A 24,334-nucleotide genomic window follows, 5' to 3' on the forward strand; every position below is an offset into this window, starting at 1 on the left:
AGTAGAATTAAAAAGATGCAATATTAGTTGAGCCAAATTAAAGGGTCAGTAACTGTTTTGTGAAACAGTACCTCCTATCAAAGGGATCTAAGATATTGTTGACCAAAATAAAGGTTTGGGTTATAACAAACAATAAAAAGCATCTATTTGAGCCAAGCATTGCAATCCGGGAGGCACAGATTCAGGAAGCAACCCAAATTGTGCTCTGGAGAGAACAAAGAAAAGCAGGATTTATAAAAGCAAAATCCACAAGTGCAGTTCTCATTTAGGTCCTCTGTGCAAATGAAGGATGTGGTTAGCTTAACAGGGAATGTTTATGTCCAATACGTAAATGAAGGATGCAAAAAAAACGACAAGTACTGTTCCCCTTTAGGAGCTCTATGTAAATGAAGGGCACTGGCTGGTGAAAGTATTGGCTCCTTTCAAATGAAGAATGTAGATGGTTTAGTTGCTTGGTAAGGAGGAAGTAAAGTCCAGGAAGTGGTTTCCAAAAAGGTTCAAAAGTTCATGAGTGGGACTTGCATACGGCAAACACTTTATAGCCTCTTGGCTTCATTTTAGTCCCCTTGACATAAATTACTCTACCTTGGCACTTTCCATTCACGACACTCTGCTTTTTCTAAGTCTGCATATGGAGGTCAGGTATAAACAGGCTGGGAAGTTTTCTCAACTGTCATCCTCATCATATAGTAATATGTAGCTTTAGCTCTAATTAAGACACTTTTCTTCCAGAAAACAGCAAACTCTTCTAAGACAGCACTGTCTCAGGGAAGTATAATATGAGCTACATATGTAAATTAAAATTTTCTAGTAATCATATTTACAAAACAAATGTGAAACACATTTTTTAATATATTCAACCCAATATGTCCAAAATGTTATTGTTTCAGTATATAATCAGTAGAAAATATTTTTACTGAGATATATTATTCTTTCTGTATAGTCTTTAAAATTTAGGGTTTATATTATACTTACAGCACATATGAATTAGAACTAGCCACATTTTAAGTACGTGATCAGCACATACGGCTAAATGGGTACTGTATTAGGCAGTGCGGTCCTACGATGTTTTCATCAGCTTCTGCTATCCTCTCACCACCCAACACCCCTTCAGTTATATCTCAGCTCTCTCTCAGTCTTAAGACATATTTTTGACTATTGAGGCATCATTGGCTCTTCCTATTCAAATAGGACACTTCTGGCTTTAATAGTCACTTTTTGTTTATAACTTACACTCAGTGCATTTGTTTCTCTATGTGTTCTTTTTTTAAAATAAAAACTGTTATTATCAATTATGTTGTATAAATGCATATGACATAAAATTTTCCACTTTAAGTGTACATTTCAGTGCCATTTAAGTACATTTACATTGTTGTGCAATCATTACTACAATCGCTAACTTCCATCTCCAAAACTTTTTCATGTTCTGAACTGAGACTCTGTACCCATTCCCATTCTCCCTTCCCCGGCCCCTGGCCACCATCATTCTCCTTTCTGTCTCTGTGTATTTAAGTATTCTAGGTTTCTCACATAAATAGAATTATAAAATATTTGTCTAGTTTATTTCACCTAGCATAATGTCCTCAAGGTTCATTAATGTTTGTGTCAGAATTTCCTTTCTTTTTAAGGCTGAACAGGATTTCATTGTATGTATACAAGTATATCACATTTTGTTTATTCATTCATCCTTTGATGAATGCTTTGGTTGCTCCCACATTTTGACTATTGTAAGCAATGCTGTTATGAACACTGATATGCAAATATCTGTTCACAACCCTGCTTTTTAATTATTTTGGGTATATATCCAGAAGTGGAATTTCTGAATCATATAGTAAGTCTATGTTTAATTTTTTGAATAATCACCATATTGTTTTCCACAAAGGTTGAAAATTTTATATTCCTACCAGTAATGTATGAGGGTTCCAGCTTCTCCACATACATGCCAACACATTTTGGCAACACTATTTTCTGGGTTTTTGTTTTTGTGTTTTTTTACAATAGCCCTCCTACATTTTTTTTCATTACCTTTTTGGATGACATTGGGAATATTTAGTAAAGGTAAGGCCTACTTAGACCTTGATTAATATATAGGTATGATAACTTACACATTATCTGATATAAGATAATCATTTGTACATTTGTTTGACGAATGACTTTTCTGATTCTATTAAGAACTCGTTAGGCTACTAATAATGGTGCATCTGACTTTAGGGAAGTTGCAGTTTCTTTTATGTTTCAAAAATGGGGTAAGAATTTCTCATTGACTTTATTCACAGTGTTATTATAATTATCAGAGTCAATCAATTTGAAGTGGCTTTAAAGACCCTGAAATAATAGATTTATTTCAGGGATTAAAGGTTTATTTAAGAGATTATCATTGTGGTTATTGTATACATCATGGTGATTTGGGTTTACATTTTGGACTTATAATGCACTTGATAGAACCCTTATGCCTTCTATTTTCCTCGTATTTTGTTTCTTCATTCTATTGTGTAGAATAGCATAGTGATAGAGTGTTAATATAACTATCAGTGGAAATTACATTCCTGAAGTCTTTTGGTTTTTTCTTGCTTTCTAGCTCGATTATGATCTTTTAATTACATTTTATTTATAAAATTTGATTGAGATTCACACCCCTTGATTTGTCAGCTTCTTAAGTTAGACAGTATTACCAAGCCTGAATATTCTTAGAGCCTGTAAATAGCAAGAAATTTAAATTTAATCTTTTGGTTTGACAAAGATATTTGCTCTCTCTTTTTTTTGCCTTCCTTAGTTTGCTTTCTTTAAACATTCAGTTCTTCCTGTAAACAGAAATACAGAAATTCAAATACCTATTTGATTTATTGGGGACAGGGGTTTCAGTGAACTAAACTAACATATATAAACTAGATTTTAAATCCCAGAATTTTATTACTCCACTTAATGGAACTATCAGCAAGTTAGTGATTGAGTTGTCTTAGAAGAGCAAGTTGCACACTTTGCTCTGACACTAGTGAGTTTTGTTCTTTTTGAGACACTGAAAATTTTCAGATGCCAATTTGGAAACCTCTCTGAGGACTTGATACCAGGATGAACAACAGGGTTAAGTTACTGGAAATACGATCTTCAGCGGTAATTATAATGGTAGCATTTTGTGTTATCACAACTGAAATATTTTATGTGTGAGACATAGCAAGAAAAAAAATTAAAAGTTAAAACTATATGTCTTGGATAGAATCTATGACATAAGAAAACTAAGAGATATATAGCTACAAAAATTATTTAAAATATATTATTTAATGGAAATTTTAAAACAATATTCTTCATTATCTCAAACTTGAAGTTTAAGAAATTTGCATGTCAAAATCTATTGTGTATTCAAAAAGAAAAAGAAAACATTATTTTGTTTTGTTCACTGAGACTCCAATTTAGCAGTCCTGGGGATGTATGTGTTTTCACAGCTGATTAGGTGACAGAGCAGGGAAAAGCTACTGTATGACATCATATGAATAGCTTTCCAACTGAATACTTCGTTGTTTCTTCCAAGTTCCATTGTGCATTAACCAGTTATAAATAAATGGCTGTATTTTGCACATATAAATATATGCTTTAGTTTTGGAGATTTTGACACTGTCCGTAACAGAAATACAGGTAAGAAACATTAGACTTGAGAAACTTCAAGATTCCAATAGGATCTTCCATAAGACTATTCTGTCTTTTGTAAAAGACATAAAATTCAATTACCTACTGGTACCACCTGGAAATTACAGGATCAATTCTTTCTGAACAGTTTTCTCTGTGCGCTTTGCTATTTAGGCCAAAGGCAGTTAGTCCTTTAGGAATATAGGAGGAACCACTCACTGCAATAATTAAAATATTTGAAAATCTCATTTTAAAAAATGATTTTTTATCCTCTATTTTGTTAGAGGATAAAAAATCATTTTTTAAATGATTTGATTGATTCACATATGTTGAGCCATCCTAGTGCCTCTAGAATGAGCCCCACTTGATCATGATTTATTATTTTTTAATGTATTTGATTTGCTAGTGTTTAGGTTTTTTGAATTTATATTTGTCAGGGATACTGGTCTGTAATTTTCTTGTGTTGCCCTTCCTAGCTTTGGGCATCAGGGTAATGTGGACTTCAATAGATACAGAAAAAGCATTTGGCAAGCTGTAACATCCATTTATAAAAAAATAAAACAATTAAATGGGCCTCAACATAGTAAGGCCATATATGACAAACCCTCAGCTAATACAATACTCAATGCTGAAAACTGAAAGTTTTTCCTTTAAGATCAGGAATACTGTTTTTCAACATAGTATTGGAAGTCTTAGCCAGAGCGGTCAGGTAGGAGAAAGAAAGAAAAGGCATCCAAACTGGGAATGAAGAAGTAAAATTGTGACTTTCTGCAGATATCATGATTCTTTATATAGAAAACCCTAATAACTCCACCCAAAACAAAACAAGACAAAGCAAAACAAAATAAAAAAAACTATTAGAAATAATAAACAAGTATAGTAAAGTTGCAGGATACAAAATCAATGTACAAAAATCTATCACATTATTATATAATAATGATAAAATTTCAGAAAAAGAAATGAAAGTAATTTTATCTGCAACAGCAACAAAAAGAAAAAAAATACCTAGGAATAAACTTAACAAAGAATGTGACAGACCTATACACTGAAAACTAAAATATGTTGAAAGAAATTGAAGCAGACACAAAGAAATAGAAATATATTCAATGTTCATGGATTGGAAGAATCAACATAGTTATCTAAAGCAATATACAGATTTAATGCAATCCCCATCAAAATCTCAATGGCATTTTTCAAATAAATAAAACAAAAAACCATCAAATTTGTGTAGAACCACAAATGACTCTGGATAGCCAAAGAAATCCTGAGAAAAAAGAACAAAGCTGGAGGTATCACAACCCCTGACTTCAAATTATAATACAAAGCTACAATAATCAAAACACTATGGTATTGGCAGAAAAAAGACACACAGACAAATGGGACAGAATTGACAGCCCAGAAATAAACCCACGTATGTATGGCCAAATAACATTCGACAGAGGAGCCAAAAAACATAAAATGGAGATAAGAAAGCCTCTTCAATAATTAGAGCTGAGAAAATTGGAAAGCCATATACAAAAGCTTGAAACTAGACTATTATTTGAAACCATACATAAAAAATAGATCAAAAGATCATAACTCAAAATAGATCAAAGACTTTAATATAAGACCTGAAACAATGAACGACATAGAAAAAAACATAGGTACTAAACTTTCGGATCTTGGATTCAGAAAGGATTTTATAAATTTGACCCCAAAGGCAAGGGAAGTAAACGAAAAACTAAATGAGTGAGATTACATCAAACTAAAAAGCTTCTGCACAGCCAAAGAAACATCAACAAAACAAAAAGACAACAAACCAAATGGGAGAAGATATTTGCAAACAACACCTCTGATAAGGGGCTAATATCCAAAAAATATATAAAGAACTCATACAACTCTACAACAACAACAAAAAAAACAAACAAACGATCCAATTAGAAAATGGGCTGATGACCTGAACACACACTTTTCCCAAGAAGATATACAAACAACCAACAGATATATGAAAAAAATACTCAACTTCACTAGCTGCAAGGGAAATGCAAATCAAAACTACAATGAGCTATCACCTCACACCTGTTAGAATGGCTATTACCAATAAGACAAGAAATAACAAATGTTAGAGAGGATATGGAGAAAAAGGAACTTCCGTATACTGCTGGTGGGAATGTAAATTGGTACGGCCACTATGGAAAACAGGACGGTATTTCCTCAAAAAATTAAGAATAGAGTTACGTATAACCCAGAAATCTCTATTCTGATTATATACCCCCCAAAATTTGAAAACATTTATTCATAAAGATATATACCGCCATGTTCATTGCAGCATTATTCACAATAGCGAAGACATAGAAACAACCTAAGTGTCCTTTGACAGATGATTAGATAAAGAAGAAGTGGTACGTATACACAATGGAATACTACTCAGCCATAAAAAAGATGAAATATTTTCATTTGCAATGACATGGATAGATCTTAAAAGTATCATGCTGTGCAGAAAAGTCAGATGGAAAAGGACAAGCACCATATGTGGGATCTAAAACAGAAAGCAACTAATGAATAAACAAAACAAAAAACCTCATAGACACAACAGTATGGTAGTTACCAAAGAGGAAGGAGTAGAGGGGTCCGGGCAGGTTGAAGAGGTTAAAAGGGCTCAAATACATGGTGACAGGAGACTAGACTTTGGGTGGTAAAAATACAAGCAATATACAGGTGGTATATTATAGAATTATATGCACTTGCAACTTTTATAATTTTATTAATGAATTTCACCCCAACAAAAAATGTGGAATAATTTTGCGGTATATTTTGTGTATATATTTTGTGCTACACAAAGTGTGGTTTGGGTTTCACCAGGATCAGCATCACCAGGGAGCTTATTAAAAATGCAGAATCTCAAGCCCACTACAGACCTTCTGAATCAGAATCTGCGTTTTAACAATATCCCTAGGATATTCAAATCTACATTAATGTTTAAGAAGCTCTACTACTGTTGGAAGAAACCTGTCTCCTCCTCACTGAACTAGTCTGAGGAGACTCTTACTTGTGTCTTAACTCTCTTAATCTAGTGTTGGATTTACAATATCTTCAGCCAAAAAATTTATCACTATATTCTCTGAAATGTGTTATTCAAAATCCTCATGAAGAGATGAGCTCCTTCATTTTCTTAAACATCTTTCGATGTTTACGATATGCCAGGCATTTCTTCCTCATAAAAATGATATTCATATTTTTCAATTGTGAAAATGTGTCCAAGTTGACAGAGCTGGAAAGTCGCCGAGTAATCATGTGGACCCAGGCAGTGTGGCTTTCAAATTGGTCTCTTACCAACACACACGACAGACACCTATTCTGTCACAGCTGTACTCACACCTCTGGTACGGGGACTAAACCCAGGGGAAGACACCATGTGATTGGATTACCAAGGCATTGTAGCGGTGGTTCAATAGGCGGAGGTACTTAACTGTTTGCTCCTAAATCACAGATGAAAATAATCCCAGGTATTTAAGTGACATATTTCATGTACTCATTTGCAGTCATGTTTTTCTCACAACAGTATAATGAATCCATTTTAATGTACTCAATGTGCTGATAGAGCCTATCTCACAAGGATAAATATGAATTGAAAAACACTGTTCTTTTTATGCAATAATCTAGCAACAAACATGATAAATTTGCAGATGACTGAGCTGCAGAGCCAGACAGAACAATGGAGGAGAAAACAAACTGTTTACATAGATGTGAACTGAAATCACACAGTTGCGTAATCACTTTTCCTGTTGACGAATAGTTAAGAAGCCATGGACTATGTTCATTATTACCTTAGGTAAAGGAAATCTGGAGTAACTGAGAAAATTGTGGGGATTTTTTTTTTCTTTTTTATTTTTTTCTGCCTTCTCTCCCATTATCATTTCTTACGTAGGATACCCTGAAAATTGACAAAACATATTTCAGTTTAACACAACTATGTCATGTTTCTTACAGTGGGATAAGATTAGGAGCATGTATATAACGGATTTTTTTTTTACCCAAATTAGATTGCAGACTAAGGACTAAATATAAAATATCTATTTCTATCCTTTAAATGTTAAGCCTGTAATATCCCCTCTAACTCTAGATGAAAATCCCGTTATATAGGTTAGTAGACAGTAAAAACTCCAGCCTTATCTATAAGAGAACAGAAATATCTCATATATCTCATGCACTCAAAGGTCTGCAGTTGAAGAAGACTTAAAAGTTTGTACTGATAGAACTGGAAGAGGACCATATGTTTCCACTAAATTCATTATCAAGTTAAACCTGTTATTACAGCAGGAGAAGAGCTCGTGATGAAAATTAAGAATATTAAAAAACCTAATTTGAGATGTTTATTGAGACCAAATTGATGTCTAATATTATAAGTAATTATTGTGATTTTGCTTTCCAGTGTGTATGTACAGAGAGCCATCACTACATGAAATTGGAGAAAAACAAGGGCGTTCAAGGAAAAGTTCTGGAACACCAACCATGAATGGAGGCAAAGTCGTGAATCAAGATTCAACATAGCTGAGAACTCTTCCCTTCGTCCTCCTCATCCCTTCCCTTTTCCCCTCTCCCTTTTACCCATTTCCTTACAATAAATCCACCCAAGGAGAGAAAAATAAAATGGCAACGCAGCACCCAGTGGTGAAGATTCTGCACTCAAAATCTTCCTTTGTGTAGGACAAGAAAATTGAACTAAAGCTTTCCTGTTGCAATGTGATAGAAAATGCATATGCACAAAGATTGGCATATATATGCACAAGGGGAAAAATAAATCAAGACTCCACAAACTTTAAAGTAAACTGTGCTGTTATTAATAGAGGGCTAATTGTAATGAAGATATAACTACAATAAAGAAGAAATAAAGTTATTACATTAAAGAACAGTGTTTTGGAGAATTGAACTTACAAATTGATGTAATGCTCTCAGTAGCTTAAAGTCTGGATAATGCTGTGATGAGAGCTTTGTTTTGATTTTATGTTTTCTTTGGGCATTTGGAATTGACACGTAATTGCATCCTGTTTCCTGGATTTTTTTTTTTACCATGATATTGAACATGTATGAATTATAGATTCTTCCAATGCCACTGAGGTATATAGCCAGGAGTCACTTACCATCAAGAAAAGTTTAAAAGTGTATTTTAAAGTTGTTAACTTAAGATTGTTTAGGTGTTTATATGTTGAATCTAATGGTATTAGCTGATTTCATTCCTTCATAAAGAGAGTTTCAGATTCTCCTTAAAGCAGATCATATTTTTATTAAATTTATTAATTTAGGATCTCATTTTTAGTAATTTAGAAAAAAATTATTTTGCTAAGGCTGAAGTAACTTTTTAGAATTATTTGTTATTACCATGCCAAGGCAGTGATGTACAAGTTACGTGTTCTTACTATTTGTGGATTTTTAACTTTGTGGATACCTTTGAGAGTACAGGTTCATGTCTAGCTGTCTTAGAGAGTTTTATACCATCTCTTGCATCAGGAAAGAACAAAGCGGGGGCTTACACAAAGAAATACTTCTTAGGAAATTGATCAAAGCAAATTGTGTTTGCCTTTATAACTTACCAGAGTTTTATGTATGTATACAGCGTTTTCCAAACTCTGCCGTGATATTGGGAGGCATGGCTGTGAAATTCCTTATTCACTATCTTACAAAGCAGGTGGCTTGTTTGTTGCTATCTATCCTCGTTTATAAGTCTAGGTGACCATAAGTGTGTCTCCTAGAACACAGAGGAGTATTTGGAATAGATTGTACTTTTCCAGAGGCATAGAGAAACAATACGGAATTGACAGCTATGGTTCCAACAGACAGGGTTGTGTGAGCAGCTTAATGTAGTAAAAAGAAACAAACAAAAGTCTCAGTGTAAGACTAGGGGAATTCAGTTAGGAGTACTAAAGTATTAGAAAAATATTAGAGAAGAAATGAACACCATGTAATTGCCTTGGAAACATAGATCTACTTAGTCCTACAAATCAGGAATGGTGTAGGGATATCCAAATTAAAACGAAACAAAACAGAATGTTAAGAAGATTTATGGATATTATCAATGAGAAGACTTAGCATGTTACTTCTCCTATAACTCTACAGTCCAGCATGTATTGTTCCAAATATGACTCCCTAAAATAAATACACTTTGCAGAGGTCTAGGTCCTCATTTCAATGACCTTGCCATTGGTTGCAGTATTCCATCAAGGTCATTGTAGTTTCCCTCACTCTACACAATCATTATCCTCCAATAGTGCTTTGTGTACTTCACCAAATATTCTATTTATGTTATCAGGAGGTTAGAAAATGAAATGGAACTGTTTGCCTAATCAATTGCAAAGAAGAAAAATTATGTATCTAGGCAAGGATTTTGAACACATATTTGCAAGAAACATTTGTTTAACCAAAATATTTGGAAAGTAACAAATAAAGGAATCTAAATTTTAAAAAAAAGAAGAAGAAGAATGTTACTCTTCTAAGGAAAGATACCCTTGTAAAAAAAAAATAAGAAATCTGGTTGTATTTCTTTTTGTCACTCTTGATTCAACTTGATTATAAACACACCTGTCACTTTCAGGACCAAACAAATCCCAAGCACAAAGCCTTATTTTCTTTGAAGAAATAAAAAGAGACTTCCACAAAATAGGTCACAAACTCATTTAGCATGAAATGACTTGAGCTTTTATGATGATACATACACACGCATGTAGACACTGACCATAAACTCATTAGTAACACAATGGACAGTTTCACAAAGTGTTATCAATTACACTGATGATTTCATGACAGAATATATTTAATCCAGTTAAATATTATGAAAAATCTGATAAGAGATATGAATCTCCAACAAAATTCTTCCCTCTATTTTCAATGTCTATTTTTCATTTATCATCCACACTCACATTTGTCTCCTTCCTGATAGCAGTTAAGAGGCAGAATTCTAACTAGCCAATTAGTATATGTTTTTGTTTCTCCATATCATTTAAGCAAATACTCACCACAGTAAAATGCTTTGTAAATTAGATTTGTCTTATTTACAATTGAGTTCAGAGAATGTTTTGGAAACCGTATACTACTGTTCCACATTAACCTGACAGAAGTGTGGTTTAGATACAGCACAGGACAAATGTTTGCTTAACTGCTGTTTACCTTGTAAAAACATAAAACCTTCAGTTAGAGAACACCAGTATTCACTGTCGATTTTTAAGTTTTTAAAAAGTACTAAATGTAAACATAAAATTATTTGATTTCCTCCAAAAATATGAGCCAGTTTAAATATTTCATTTTTCAGGTTTATTGCAAGTAAAATAATTCTTTACTTTGATTTTCATTATGCCAATTTCTGGGTCTCAAGTCTTCCATCATTGATTCTCCTGTAAGTGAAGTAAAAAATATATATATATATCCATTGGGGTATTCTCAGGAGAAATATGACTTTTAGCAAATCTTTGTAATTGGCTATGCACATATAAGTTAAGACATGTTTACTCTAGAGCCCTTGTTGTACCATGTTTCAAAATCACTGGACTTAAGAATGAGAACAAAACTTTGGAGAATCTCACCAAATAGTTTTCTGGTCAATATACCTAGAAACTTGATTTTTAAGCTGGGAGCTTGAAGTATAGAAACAAACGGTGCTGAAGTTCCATTTGCTAATTCAGAGACCTCTGTGCTTCAGGAAAGTGGAGGGCAGCAAGTCATTCTAATCCTGATCGTAGTGATAGGTTGGGTTTTGATTTTATATATTAATTTCATAGCATAGTTTTAGTCATTAGGAACCAACCCAATAAAGAGACATCAATTTGATGCACATTGTGGCTTTCTGGACCTGATTGTAATCCAGGTGGCTTTTTAGAAGAATTCTTCTATTTAAGAAAATGACAATGCTGTAGATAAGTATTATATATAGATTGGTGGTGCTATGGTGCCACTAGCAAGAGGTGAGAGTATTAAGACAAAGTAAAGGATCAAGAATGGCTTCCAGTGTATTGAAAAGCTTGATGGTCCTAATTTGGGACCATTCATTTCTTGGAGAAGAAGCATAACTACATCACTAATTGTTTTAAACGGACCCAGAAATAGCAAATCGGTTACACTTTCATGGCTTAATCTACAAGGCCTTCCTCTGAGAAGGGTTTCCATGACATTGCTTAATTTCATCTGCACAAGGTGAATCACATTCACACATGAAAATTCCCTGCTCATTTTAACATCATAAAAGGCTGAGATTATTTCTCTGTCATAAAATTGTAAATAGCAATTTTTAAGTAAGAATCAAGTTTCAGACAGTGAATTGTTCTACAAATATATATGTGTATATATACATATGCTTCTGAAATAAGGATATATTATATAGAGTTTTTATTTGATTTGTGGTATTTAGTCATAGGTAATCAAAAAGATTTGAATGCAAACATTTATATATAAATATATTTCTAATGATAGTATAAATTGCCACTTTATAATAAAAAAGGAATAGATGGGAACGAAACTCAAAGCACATGCTCCTTCAGAACTTCAGTGCTTCTTTGATGCAGAAGCAATTATTTTTTATCTATAAAAGATATCTTAAAAAGCTATGCTTCCTGATACAGATTCCACAATAGTCACATCAAATTGAAAATTTACAGTTGAGGGTAAGAAAAAGATGCTAAATGCTAATCTGTATTTTTCAGGATTTTTCCTGGAGCCCAAGTTAAAAATTCAATATTTAAAATATAAATTAAGTGATAATTAGTAATGTTCAGAGATGATATATCGAGTTCCAGTAATAAACAGAAGCAAAAATATATTTAACATCATACTAACATTAAAATAATGTTATACAAATTGCATCATTAGATGTTTTATTAGTTGGGAAAAATGAGTTGATACTTCTTTGTCTTTGCTCCAAGCACAACCTAAAAAGATTGTGGCATTTATTTCACTTAAAGTTGTTCTAAAGTCCAAAATATACTCCCATGAATAGAATTGGTATTAGCTCCATTGAAAGATTAAATGTTATAATCTTAAGAAATTACTGACACAAAGTGTTTAATAAACATATTGTATGAAAAACTGAAAAAATAATGTTTTGTTTTCACATTAAAGCACAGATTATTCAAATCATTGTTTTTTGAGATCAGATTTGTAAAATGTTTATATATCACAAACTTCCTGAAGTACAAAGCAGTTAAAATCTTGAGATGCTCATGCATGTACACAAAATACTTGCAATTTTTTTTTTTTTTTAACATTAAACTTCTCTGGGAAGTCTCTTTCCTTTTTAAAAAAATTGTGTTTATCCTATCATGTGTCACTGAAAAAGTGCTGTTCTTATAAGAGATCAAAATCTATTTATGGATGGGAAATAAGTCAAAATTTTTGTTGAACACTGCAGTTAAAAGTAAAAGTTACCTTTTTTTAATTGGGTTGTTCTTTTTTGACACTTTATTTTCACTATTATTTCAATATTATTGTATATTTCAGGTGTACAACATAGTGGTTAGACATTTATATAACTAAAAAAGTGATCTCCCTGACTAATACTCACCTGATACTATATATAGTTATTACCATATTATTGAGAATATTCCCTATGCTTTACTTTACATCCCCATGACTATTTTGTTACTGCCATTTTGTACTTCTTAATCCCTTCCCATTTTTCACTCTTGCAACCCCCTTCCCATCTGGCAACCATCAAAAATGTTCTCTGTAGCTATGATTTTGTTTCTGTTTGTTTGTTTATATGTTTGTTCTTTAGATTCGACATATAAGCAAAATCAAATCTGTCTTTCTCTGTCTGACACTCCACTGAGCACAACAACCTCCAGGTCCATCCATGCTGCTGCAGATGGCAGCAACCGCCTTCTATCCATAGCTGAGCAATATTCAATTGTATATATGTACTCCTGACTCTTTAACCATTCATTCATCAACAGGCTGCCTCCACATCTCAGCCATTATAAACAATTCTGCAGTGAACATATGGATATATTTGTCCCCTGAAGTAGTGTTTTGGGTTTTTTCGGACAAATACCAGAAGTGGGATTATGGGGTCCTTCTTTGTCTCTTGTTATAGCTTTTGTTTTAAAGTCTATTTAGTCTGGTATAAGTATTGCTATCTCACACCAAGGCAGATCATAATTAAAATGCCAAAGGTTAAAGATAAAGAAGGAATCTTTAAAGTAGCAAGAGAAGAGCAGTTAGTTACCTATAAAGGAACTCCCATAAGATTGTCAGCTGATTTCTCAACAGAAACTTTGTAAAACAGAAGGGGTTGTCAGGAAATACTCAAAGTGATGAAAAGCAAAGGCTTACAACCAAGATTACCCAGCAAAGCTATTATTTAGAACTGAAAGACAGATAAAGAGCTTCCCAGACCAGAAAAAGCCAAAGGAGTTCATCACCACCAAACCAGTATTACAAGAAATCTTAGAGAGCCTTCTTTAAAATTAAAAGAAAAAAAAAGATAAAAAGAATATTAATAAAATGGGAATAACTACATATCTATCAACAATTATTTTCAATGTAAATGGATTAACTGTTCCAATCAAAAATAGGGAGGCTGAATGGTTAAGAAGACAAGACTCTTACCTATGTTTTCTACAAGATCCTCACTTCAGATTGAAAGTCGCACACAGACTGAAAGTAAAGAGATGGAAAAAATATATTTCATGAAAATGGAAACAAAACAAAAAAAAAATTACTTTCAAAATATGATGCTACTTTTGATAAACCTAACATTTCACATTTCGAGGATTAAGAACTAGAGCACATTCATTTATTCACTTATTCATACTTTATAACTAGAGATTCAGTTGAGTTTAGGGGTCATAAACTAAATTGTAGCCTCAAAAAATCCAAGAAAGGCAGAAATATAAATAAATAATATAATGCCCAAAAGTGGGTGTTACAATAGTTATGTTACTAAGATTATATATACAACTGATGATGCAGCAATGACATCTAGGGAGAAGACAAGGATTGAGAAAAAGATTAGATATTTACTAACTAATAAAAGAGAGACAACATGGGGTGCTTCAAGTAGAGGAAAGTTTGAAGAAAAATATGAAGACATGAAACACATGATGTACTTGGGATATTTGTGAATGAAACAAAGAAAGAATGTTCAGAGACAGAGGTGGGGAAAAACTGAGTTGAGATTAATAAAAATGAAAAGTTATTCAAAGTTGTGTAAAAGCACTGTTTGGATTTGTTTGAGCCCCTGTTATCTGTTAGAATGCTTTTGATAGCTCATAGCAGAACCTCCAAACTTAAGTGGCACTTCATCTAAAGCAGGGGTGTCAAAACTTTTTTCAACATTTTTTACCAAGGGCCATATGCAGTAAAATACACAAACAGCCGGGCCACTCACTCGAGGTGAAGTACGTATTGCCTCACCTGGTTTATTTAAGTAAACTAAATATATTTTTGGAATTTGCTGCAGACCAATTAACAATGGATTTTGGACTGCAGTTGGTCCACGGGCCGCAGTTTGGACACCCCTGATCTAAAGGCTCACAGCATCATCACTGAGGCTTAATTTGTCTGTAGTTCTCTCAGCTCTGCAACATCCATGTATAATAATTTTTCTCTTGGAGCCAGGAATTCTTTTACAATTTGCAGATACCACATATTTATATCATTTAGTCCCTCTTACCCCCAGAAAACATCTCCTCAAATCTCCTCAGCCCAATTTGGGCCATGTGTCCATAACTGAATGAACCACTGTGGCCAGGAATTTGCGATGTGTTGATGAGTTTAAATCAATCAGGACCTTTTCCTGGACTTGTAGGGGGGATATAGTTCCTCAAAGATACAGGTCTACATAGATGAGCAGTGAATATTTGAATGAAATTCAGAGTCTATTTATCAAAAGGAAATAGAAATAAATGCTGAGTAGCAAAGAATGGCAAATCTCTATTATCTGTTAATGAATATAATTCTTATCACAGATAATTGGATATTCTAAAACTTGGCAGAGAAATGCAAATATTGATGAATTAAAGCCGCCATTATAAACAAGGGGGCACTAAGAAAAGCATTGAAGATTCTCTATGCGTTACTAAATGCCTGCTACGCAAAAGGCACCATGTGGGTCACTGAGAAAGACATAAACAGCTGTAATTTTAAACATGTGCAAAAATGGCGCATTTGGCAATAACTCAATATACCTGATAAAGCCAGTGTTTTTAGATAACCGTCACAGACAGAACTAGCAAATGCATCTTGGCTATTCTAACTCAGAGGTTTATACCATGTCTACTTTTTTTAGACCCACAAAAACACTGCTTGCTTTAGTCAATTACAAAAGGTTTCTTAAAATGTCACTCAAGCAGTAATTCCAGGTCTACAACATTTGGGAGCTCAAAATCCCTCGGACAGCAATACATGCCACTCTTGAATCTTCTCTACAGATTATAGCATGTATTTGAACACTTTGGATGATGTTACATATATTAATCTCCCAAAGCAGTTTATTCCATTTGTGGACAGCATTGATTTTATAATGTTCTTACTTTTATGAAGTAACTTGTTCTGCAGCTTCTAACCATTGTTTCAAATTTCATTCCTAGAATATTTAATCCTGCACCTAAAAGTAAGTCAGATATATTTGAAGATCACGTCATTTCTTTCTTACTCTTCAAGTATTCTCTAGTAATGGGAAATGCTTTTAGATATTTTAAATATTTTGTTTCTTTACCATTCTGTTTACTTTAGTCAAAACAAATTCTAATAACTTGGAGTGCATAAGACAACCTGATGTTCCTGCTGTAATCTAGCTGGTCTGGACACAGTCTCTCATTCTTGATATTATAACAGTATTCTATGAGATTGAATTCATTTTTTGACAACCTCATGAAAAACAAAATTTTAAAATTCAAGTTCATTTCTTTTGAAACACCTAAATATCTTTACATTTTCATCTTCATGACTCAAAGTAATGTAGAGATTTGTTAGTAGACCAAAAAAAATAATTCTAATTTGGTTAAGTCTTTGACAAAGATAAACTCCAATATACACATACTCAGAATTTTCCAGACAGACTACAAAATTCCCATTCAGTGATTAATCATGAATTTTCTCCTCGCGTTACCATACCTAATATTGTGTGATCAGATCAATCTGTTTTCAAGAATTAACTAGAATGCATTTCATTTTCTCTCCTCACTTACCTAGGGCAAATTTTCAGAGGTGATCATTCTGATGGAAGGTCTTTGTCTGTAGCAATATGTGCTCTTATAGGAGACATGTGCTTTTGCTGCATTTGAATTAAATTCTATCTCCTATCCTAGTCACTGATCATTTAATCTAACAGTCTTTCACGTGTAAGAATTAGTTATCTGAATCATTAGTTATTTTCTTACTGACTCGTTGTTTTGTCTAAATTTTCATGTTTACTGACTTGTTTCAATAATCATTTCCAGATCTCTTCAAATTTCTGTTCAAAGTTTTCTTCTCTGAGTCAACATACAGTGTCCTGGAGCAAAAGTTCCTAAACTGGTAACATTTCTGAGGCTTTGAGGACCTGAGAATAGTCTTTGCTGGTCTTTGTCTAGGAATGACAACTGGGTGGGCATCAAGTCCTTGAGTTACCATCTTTTATAGCATTCTTTTAGTTTTTCACTGACTTCCAGCTACTATAGTTTTTCCAGGGGAGATAATATACTTTATTTGCAACGAACAGGCATTCTCTGAGCAAAATGGAGATAGTCCGGAAAACTAATTATTTTTCTTAGGTATTTTAAATATTATCAGTATTGTCATGTTATTTTTCTAACCCTTTTGACAAGCTTATCTAGAAGACAGTATTAATTACTTAATTACTGTGCTATGTCTTTTATATACAGTCATGTACCACTAAATGATGGAGACACGCTCTAAGAAATGTGTCGTTAGGCAATTTTATCCTTGCAGGAACACATAGTGTGCACTTACACAAACCTAGATAGGGTAGCCTACTACCGTAATGGTAGGTGCTCTACTTTTATAGGACTGACAGCACAGTCCTTTACACCAGCGTTACCACAAACCCGTGAGTAATTGTGGCCTAAACTGACAGTTGGCATCATTTCTTCTTGTACTGCAAGTGCTTGACTTAAGCTTTCATTGCCAGAGGCATCCACTTCAATGAAAGCCATCTGGAATAAAAGCACTGTCAGTCACAGGACTAGGTGTAGAGTCAGGCCAACTGCCCCCACTGAGGCACTTTGTTTTGGAAATCTTGATTTGTAACTGACCATTTGGTTTACTGGTTTCTTTCTCTTACCAGACTGTAAATTCCCACTCTTACGTTTTAAATTTGCCAGTAGAGAGTGAGCCCTGGAAACCATAGGCCCCCAAACTGGAGTCCAATAAAAGCAGAACTCCAGACCTGTATTGGCCCTTGCTGGCTCCATGGGCTCTCTCTCTCCACTGTGTGCCCCTGGGTGAGCCTTGCATGCTCCAGAGCCTGTAAGTAATAAACTCTTTTTTTTTCTTCAAAGTTCTCTAATGGTCTTCATGGAAAGGCATCTTGCAATTGTGACAAGAACCACAAGAGTCAGATCCAGTTGTAACATTAGTTTAGAAAGAGGAGATATCTATGGGAAGCTCTCCCAGGCGTTTTTAGCAGATAGCATTGCTATCCAAAGACTGAGACCTACACAAAACAGTAATGCATTACACTAAGACCTTAGGAAGGTCACGCTCTCACTAGACCATAGGAATTTTTCATTATACCCCATTATACTCTGATGGGACCACCGGCCTTTGTATATACTGTGTTTCCCCAAAAATAAGACCTAGTCGGATCATCACTTCTAATGCATCTTTTGGAGCAAAAATTAATATAAGACTCGGTATTATATTGTACTATATTACATTCTATTACATTCTATTACATTATATTATATAAGACCGGGTCTTATATTATAGTAAAATAAGACCAGGTCTTATATTAATTTTTGCTCCAAAAGATACATTAGAGCTGATGGTCCGCATAGGTCTTATTTTTGGGGAAACATGGTAGGTGGTCTTTTTTTGACCTAAATGTTGCTTTTAGTGCGTGACTATAGGTATTAGTCCTGACCCTTCATTGCAATTTGTTGTCTTTAAAAAAATGTCCTTAACCCAGAGAAGCACACAGAGATATACACAAGGAGAACACACTAAACGGAGGTCTTTACTATATGAATTACATGTTAATGATCTGTGTTTTGGCCTGTCTCTGTCCATCCTGTTTTCATCCCTGGCTTCACCTTTTTGCTCTTTGTATACATCTCAGGATTGTCACACACTTGTTTGACTGACTTAGCTCCTAACTGGTTTAAATTTTTCCCCCTAATTTTTTGAGTAGTTGTTTTCCTCGGGCAGATAACCCTGGAACAAACTGGCACAGATTCTGTTGGCTCAGCATATATGGGTAAATAGGAGAAAAGCCATCATAATTCCCTATTTAAAAGTGCCATTGAGGTAAAATCCCACCCACACTATTATCAGATATTCTGCACTGGCCCTTCTCAGCACACTTGCAAATGAAGCATGGAATTATGGACAAGGGTGACCCTGACCTGTTTATAAGCTAGAGCTGTCGCTGACCTGGCTCTAAACAAATGACTGTGGCCTATTAGAATACAGCCAACAAAGTTGTCTGTGGACTTGCATGTGGTTACCCACATCTCTGATACAGGGTATGTAGTTATCTGAAACTTGGTTCTAAAAGCAGGAATTGGAGGGGTTAGCTCTCCCCACTTCCTGTTCTCCCCACCCACTGCCTCTACAACTACACGTAGGCTCGGATCAAGTGCATGTGTCTGTCTTCCAGAAGAAGGATTCCAACAATTAAACTATCAATCAGAACACAAAAGGTGATTTAATTTTTAGGCCTTTTCCATTTATTTAAGGAAACAAAGGGACCTATTCAGTTCCTGTTGTAGGGCCTATTCAGTGGTTTTTAATCCTGATTTCATATTAGAATTGCCTAGGCTCAGACCCCACCCCTAGACATACTAATATAATTGGTTCAGAGTGAAGAAAGATGATTCTCATCTAGAGCAGCTGCAGACCACGCTACTAAATGACCTCTTAAAAAAGCATTGTTAATATTTAGTAAATGACTAGTCAGGCTGAATGATTTTGGATTTCCAGACAACTGGTAAATTGTAAGTAATAACTATGAGGTTACAAATAGAAGACTCCCTTTCTGACAAGGCTTAGACAATTTTAATAGCAGGTGATATTAGATGCCAAGCTACTGCAATGTCCCTGACATACTCTGGCATCTTGCCTAATCTAGAGATGGTGTAGTGATATATTTAGAGATTTTGTAATAAGGAACTTGGTCTTATACTAAACTCTTGTCTATATTTGGAGTTGATTCAAGGACAATTACTTCTGTCTGAGTCCAGAGAGATGTTTGTTTAAACAGCCCCATCATATGGGTGCTTACTTTCTGCACAAGATATTTGGATCTGGATGAGGTCAATAAAGTGTGGCTGCATTGAGAATAGTCATCATGGGCTTCCATGAAGTATCTGGACCTTTGTAGAAAATTGGCTTTATTTCTTGTCTCCACTGCCATGATTCATGATTCCATTTTGTTTAGGTTTAAACATGCTAAGACAGTTTCTCTGTTACTTGGAAAGAAGTTTGCTTTCCCCAGACAGGGCAGTGCTGGCTGTGAGCTGTCTCTTAGTGCCATGGTCTGTCTGATTTATTCTCTTGGAACAGATCATCAATTCCCAGGATAGAATTAAGTTACAATAGCTTTTCCCACACTTTTACTCAGAGCATGTGTCCCCTGCAAACCAAATTGTCACCCTGATATTTTCTTCTCTGCCAAGAACTACACTCTAGAAACCAAATAAATAAGAGACAACATATAACTCTTCCTCTATTATATGTACGTGGACTGACTCTGTCACAAGAAAAGACTATTCTGTGTCTGTTCCAGAAAGCTAAGTAATTCAGTGGTGTTTGTTTCTATATTTTACCATTTAAGTTCATCTACCCTGTATTTCTGCAGTTCTTCCACTTATCTTTTCCGTCAGAAACACAGTTTGTCAAGGCTCTAAGCCCCTTGACTTTCCCCAAGGATGGGAAAGGGAGAGTTAGAAATTTACATCAGGTTGCCCTGAGTTTCAGTGCTTAGAACCTGCTGAATTCAGGGAAGTGTGAACCAAAATACATACACATGGCTCACTTCCTCTGCCTCTGAAAGAATGCCAGCCAACTCTTCTCAGGAAAAGCCCGAGGTAACTCGGCCCTTTATTTTCCAACAGGAGGAGACTGGAAATTAGGTCAGACCTAGTATGATCACTACAGGGTTTGATGCCATTTCATCCATCTTTGACTCTCTTCTTATATCGTTTTTCAATAGGTCTAGTAACACACTCCCCAGCACAGGTGCAGAACTCCATCCAATTCCAGTGAACTCTGAATTCAGTCTTGACAGGATGAAGCCTAGTTGTCCCATTCTCTTATTATTTTTTAATCTCAGCAATACCCTAGAGGGTTAGAACAGAGTATTCGGTAAAGTAGTGAGTAAGTAAAGTAGGAAGTTAGAAAACCTCTCATATAAATCTAGTTGCTCTAGGATCTTGAGCAAGTTAATTCCCCTCCAAATCTCGGTTTCCTTGTTCTAAAATGGAGATGGTTTGCAAAGCAGGGATTAATTTGATTGCCTAATTTTTCTTATCCGTCCTGAAAAATCTGTGTCTCTTATTAATCAGTATGTCTTGATCATTTGCATTTAATGTAATTATTGATATGTTTGGATTTCAGTTTACTATTTTGTTATTTGCTTTCTGCTTGTTCCCTCCATTAACCATGTGTTTTGCATTCTTTTCCTGACTTCTTTTAGGTAATTTGGTGGTTTCTCTAGGGATTACAGTATACATGTTTAACTGTTTAAAGTCTATTTAGAGTCTGATGTTTTACTATTTTGGATGGAATGTAGAAATCTTACCACCATATAAGTACAATTAGCCTCTCCTTTGAAATACCTATCAGATGTTAAAATTTCTGCTTTCTACTTGCAAACATATTTTAAAGAACTCAAAAACAGAATAATCAATTATATTTACCCAGATGTTTGCCATTTTTATTGCTCTTTCTTCATACCTAATGTTCCAAATTTCCTTTTGACATTATTTCCCTTCAGTCTAAAGAACTTCCTTTAACAATTGCTTTAGAACAGCTCTGCTGGTAATGAATCCCCTTAGTTTTCCTTCATCTGAAAATGTTGGGTTTTTTATTCCCCACCTTTATTCCTGATGTATATGTTCAAGATAAAGAATTCTGGTTGACAGTTCTTTCCTTTCAGCATTTTAAAACTGTTATGCCACTTCTTTCTGGCTTCCAGGGTTGTTCTCCTACTGGTAATGTGTCATTTTTCTCTGGGTGTTTAGGGATTTTTTTCCCTTTAAGTTTTAGCAGTTTGATTATGACATGTCTGGATGTGAATTTGTTTATTCTGTTTGGCATTCACTGAGCTTCTTGAATCCCTAAGTCTACCTCTTTTGCTAAATTTGGGACGTTTTCAGACATTATTTCTTAAAATATTTTTTCTGCACTCAACTTTTTCTCTTCTTCATCTGAGACTGCAATGACATAAATGCTAGAATCTTTTTGGTTATTTTCCCACAAACTCTAAGGTTTTTTTCATTTTTTCAATCTCTTGTTCTCGCTATTGTTCAGATTGAATCATTTTTATTAACTTATCTTCAAATTCATTCATTTTTCCTCTGTTATCTCTATTCTGCTACTGTGCTGGTGAAGGGAGGGTTTTGTTGTTGTTGGTTATTGTGTTTGTAGCTCTAACATTTCCACTTGGTTCTTTTTTATATATTGTCGATTTATTTAGTACCCTTTATATTTTTCCTTTGGTTTCAAGTGTCAGATAATTTCACCATCGTTGTTATCTCACCATTGGTGTCTGTTGGTTGTCTTTTTCCATGCGAATTGAGATTTTCTTGGTAGCCAAGTAATTTCTTAATTGTATGTTGGACATTTTTAATATTATATTATACGACGCTGGGTCTTCTTTAAATCCTAGGAAAATGTTGACATCTTTTGTTTTTGTAAGCAATCAACCTGGTGAGGTTCAGACCTTCAGTTCCAATCAGCTCATTGTGTCTGTGGTTCTAATGCCAGTATACTTTCAAAGCGCTCAGTGCTGTTTGGATCTGTCCAGTGTATATGCCACCTAGTGGCCAGACTCAGACATGGGCAGTGATATATCTGTGAAGTTCTCAAAGTCTTTTGTATGCTAAGTAGTATCAGATCCACCTGTGCACAGCTTGGGAATGAGTCCAAAGCTTACAAGCAGTTATGTGGGGTCGATTTATTGTGTTCCTTCCTCTCCATGACCTTCTTATACTTTCTAGTTCCTTGGGACTCCTCTATTTTGTCTGCCAGCTAGAGAGCTGGGATTTTAGTTACCCTGCTCTTCAGTGTGCTTCTGAAGTGTGCCCATATCCTGAGTCAAACAACAGAAGGACAAGCAACAAAAAACAATGGTTAGGCCCCACCCTCTTGGGACTACAACTCCTCAGCTGAAGGTAAGAGAAGGTTCCTCTGCTCAGAGCTTTTGCTAATGTGGATACCCCTCTTCCACAGGATTACTTGGAACTGTACCATGAGAGGACAGAAAAAGGAGGGCCAACTACAACACAGGATTTTTACCTTCTCTCTGAACAGTATGAGTTCCCTTTTCTGCTCTGCTCCTTGAGCCAGTTCTAAAGGTCTTCTCCTGAGCTTGCTCTGTCCATTCCTTTGTGCCTACTGCAGTGTTAGTTGGGGTATATTGGAAGGAAAAAAATGGTAAAGCCACCACCCATACATCAGTAATTTAATTCTGGACTTCTTCCCCAATTTGCCTGATACTTTCATAGTCCTCAAATTGATACTCTATGCATTCTGTTCAGATGTTATTCAGTACAAAACACAGAGTGACTGGTACTTACTCCATTTTATTCATACTGGACCCCTAATATTCTTTAAATCTCAAAAAACTTAATGATATTTATTTGTATTTTGATTATCCTATCTAGTCAGTTTAATGAATGGAAGCTTTTTTTTTTCTTTTTTTCCTCAAAGGCCAGGTACCAAATAAAAATGTAAAACCCAGGAGAAATTAAAATCAATATACCAATACTCTACCAATCTTATATGATTTGAAGAAAAGTGAAATGTCCTATCCAACCCAGTCACCACCTGAATATAAAAGGTGATACTGAATGACTTTTAAAATGGGTTTTAAAATAATATTTTATAAAGTAAAAAGTTATAAATAGCAAATTTCAGCCTTTCTGTTTAGTCTAATGATTCAGTTTTAGAAATTTGGGAGAAATGGCTCTAATTGGACACTTTTAAAGATTGTCATAGGGTCATCTTATGAACCATAGTTACAGCTCAGTGCTTCAAAGAAATACATAAAAGCTGGCCACCTATAGAAAATACAGTCAAAACACCTTGCCTCCTTTTCCCCAGTAAAATCTACAGTGTGGCTTAAAGTGAGTGTGACACTGAGAGGCACATCTTCAATAACTGCCATTCATGGTACATTTTTTCTGCAAATCCATAACACTCTATATACATAATCATGTCAGAGCTACAGTACCTGGGGAAGTCTGCAAATCTTTTTACAGAAGACTCAAAAAGATTGGAAGAAAATATTACTTCTCTGATGCTTGCATAATAATTATGAAATATAAAATGCTAGTAAAACACATATGCACTGTAACATTCTTGACAG

The 24,334-nt window shown here is 34.6% G+C and overlaps 1 protein-coding gene across 3 annotated transcripts in view; it reads left to right on the forward strand.

Annotated features, from left to right (window-relative positions):
* The window catches only part of FGF12 (fibroblast growth factor 12), a 526,765-nt gene extending 516,658 nt beyond the window's left edge, over positions 1-10,107 (forward strand). For 2 of the 3 annotated variants that reach the window (XM_081028817.1, XM_081028816.1), the window contains exon 5: positions 8,033-10,051. In XM_081028817.1, the coding sequence (XP_080884943.1) occupies positions 8,033-8,151 (119 nt within the window). In that variant the 3' untranslated portion in view covers positions 8,152-10,051. Of the gene's footprint in view, positions 1-8,032 lie in introns of all 3 variants that reach the window. The other variant, XM_081028818.1, reaches the window with a different exon arrangement.
* Positions 10,108-24,334: the final 14,227 nt, after the last annotated feature.

This window comes from Rhinolophus hipposideros, assembly GCF_964194185.1.
Source record: "Rhinolophus hipposideros genome assembly, chromosome: 2".
NCBI lineage: Eukaryota > Metazoa > Chordata > Mammalia > Chiroptera > Rhinolophidae > Rhinolophus > Rhinolophus hipposideros.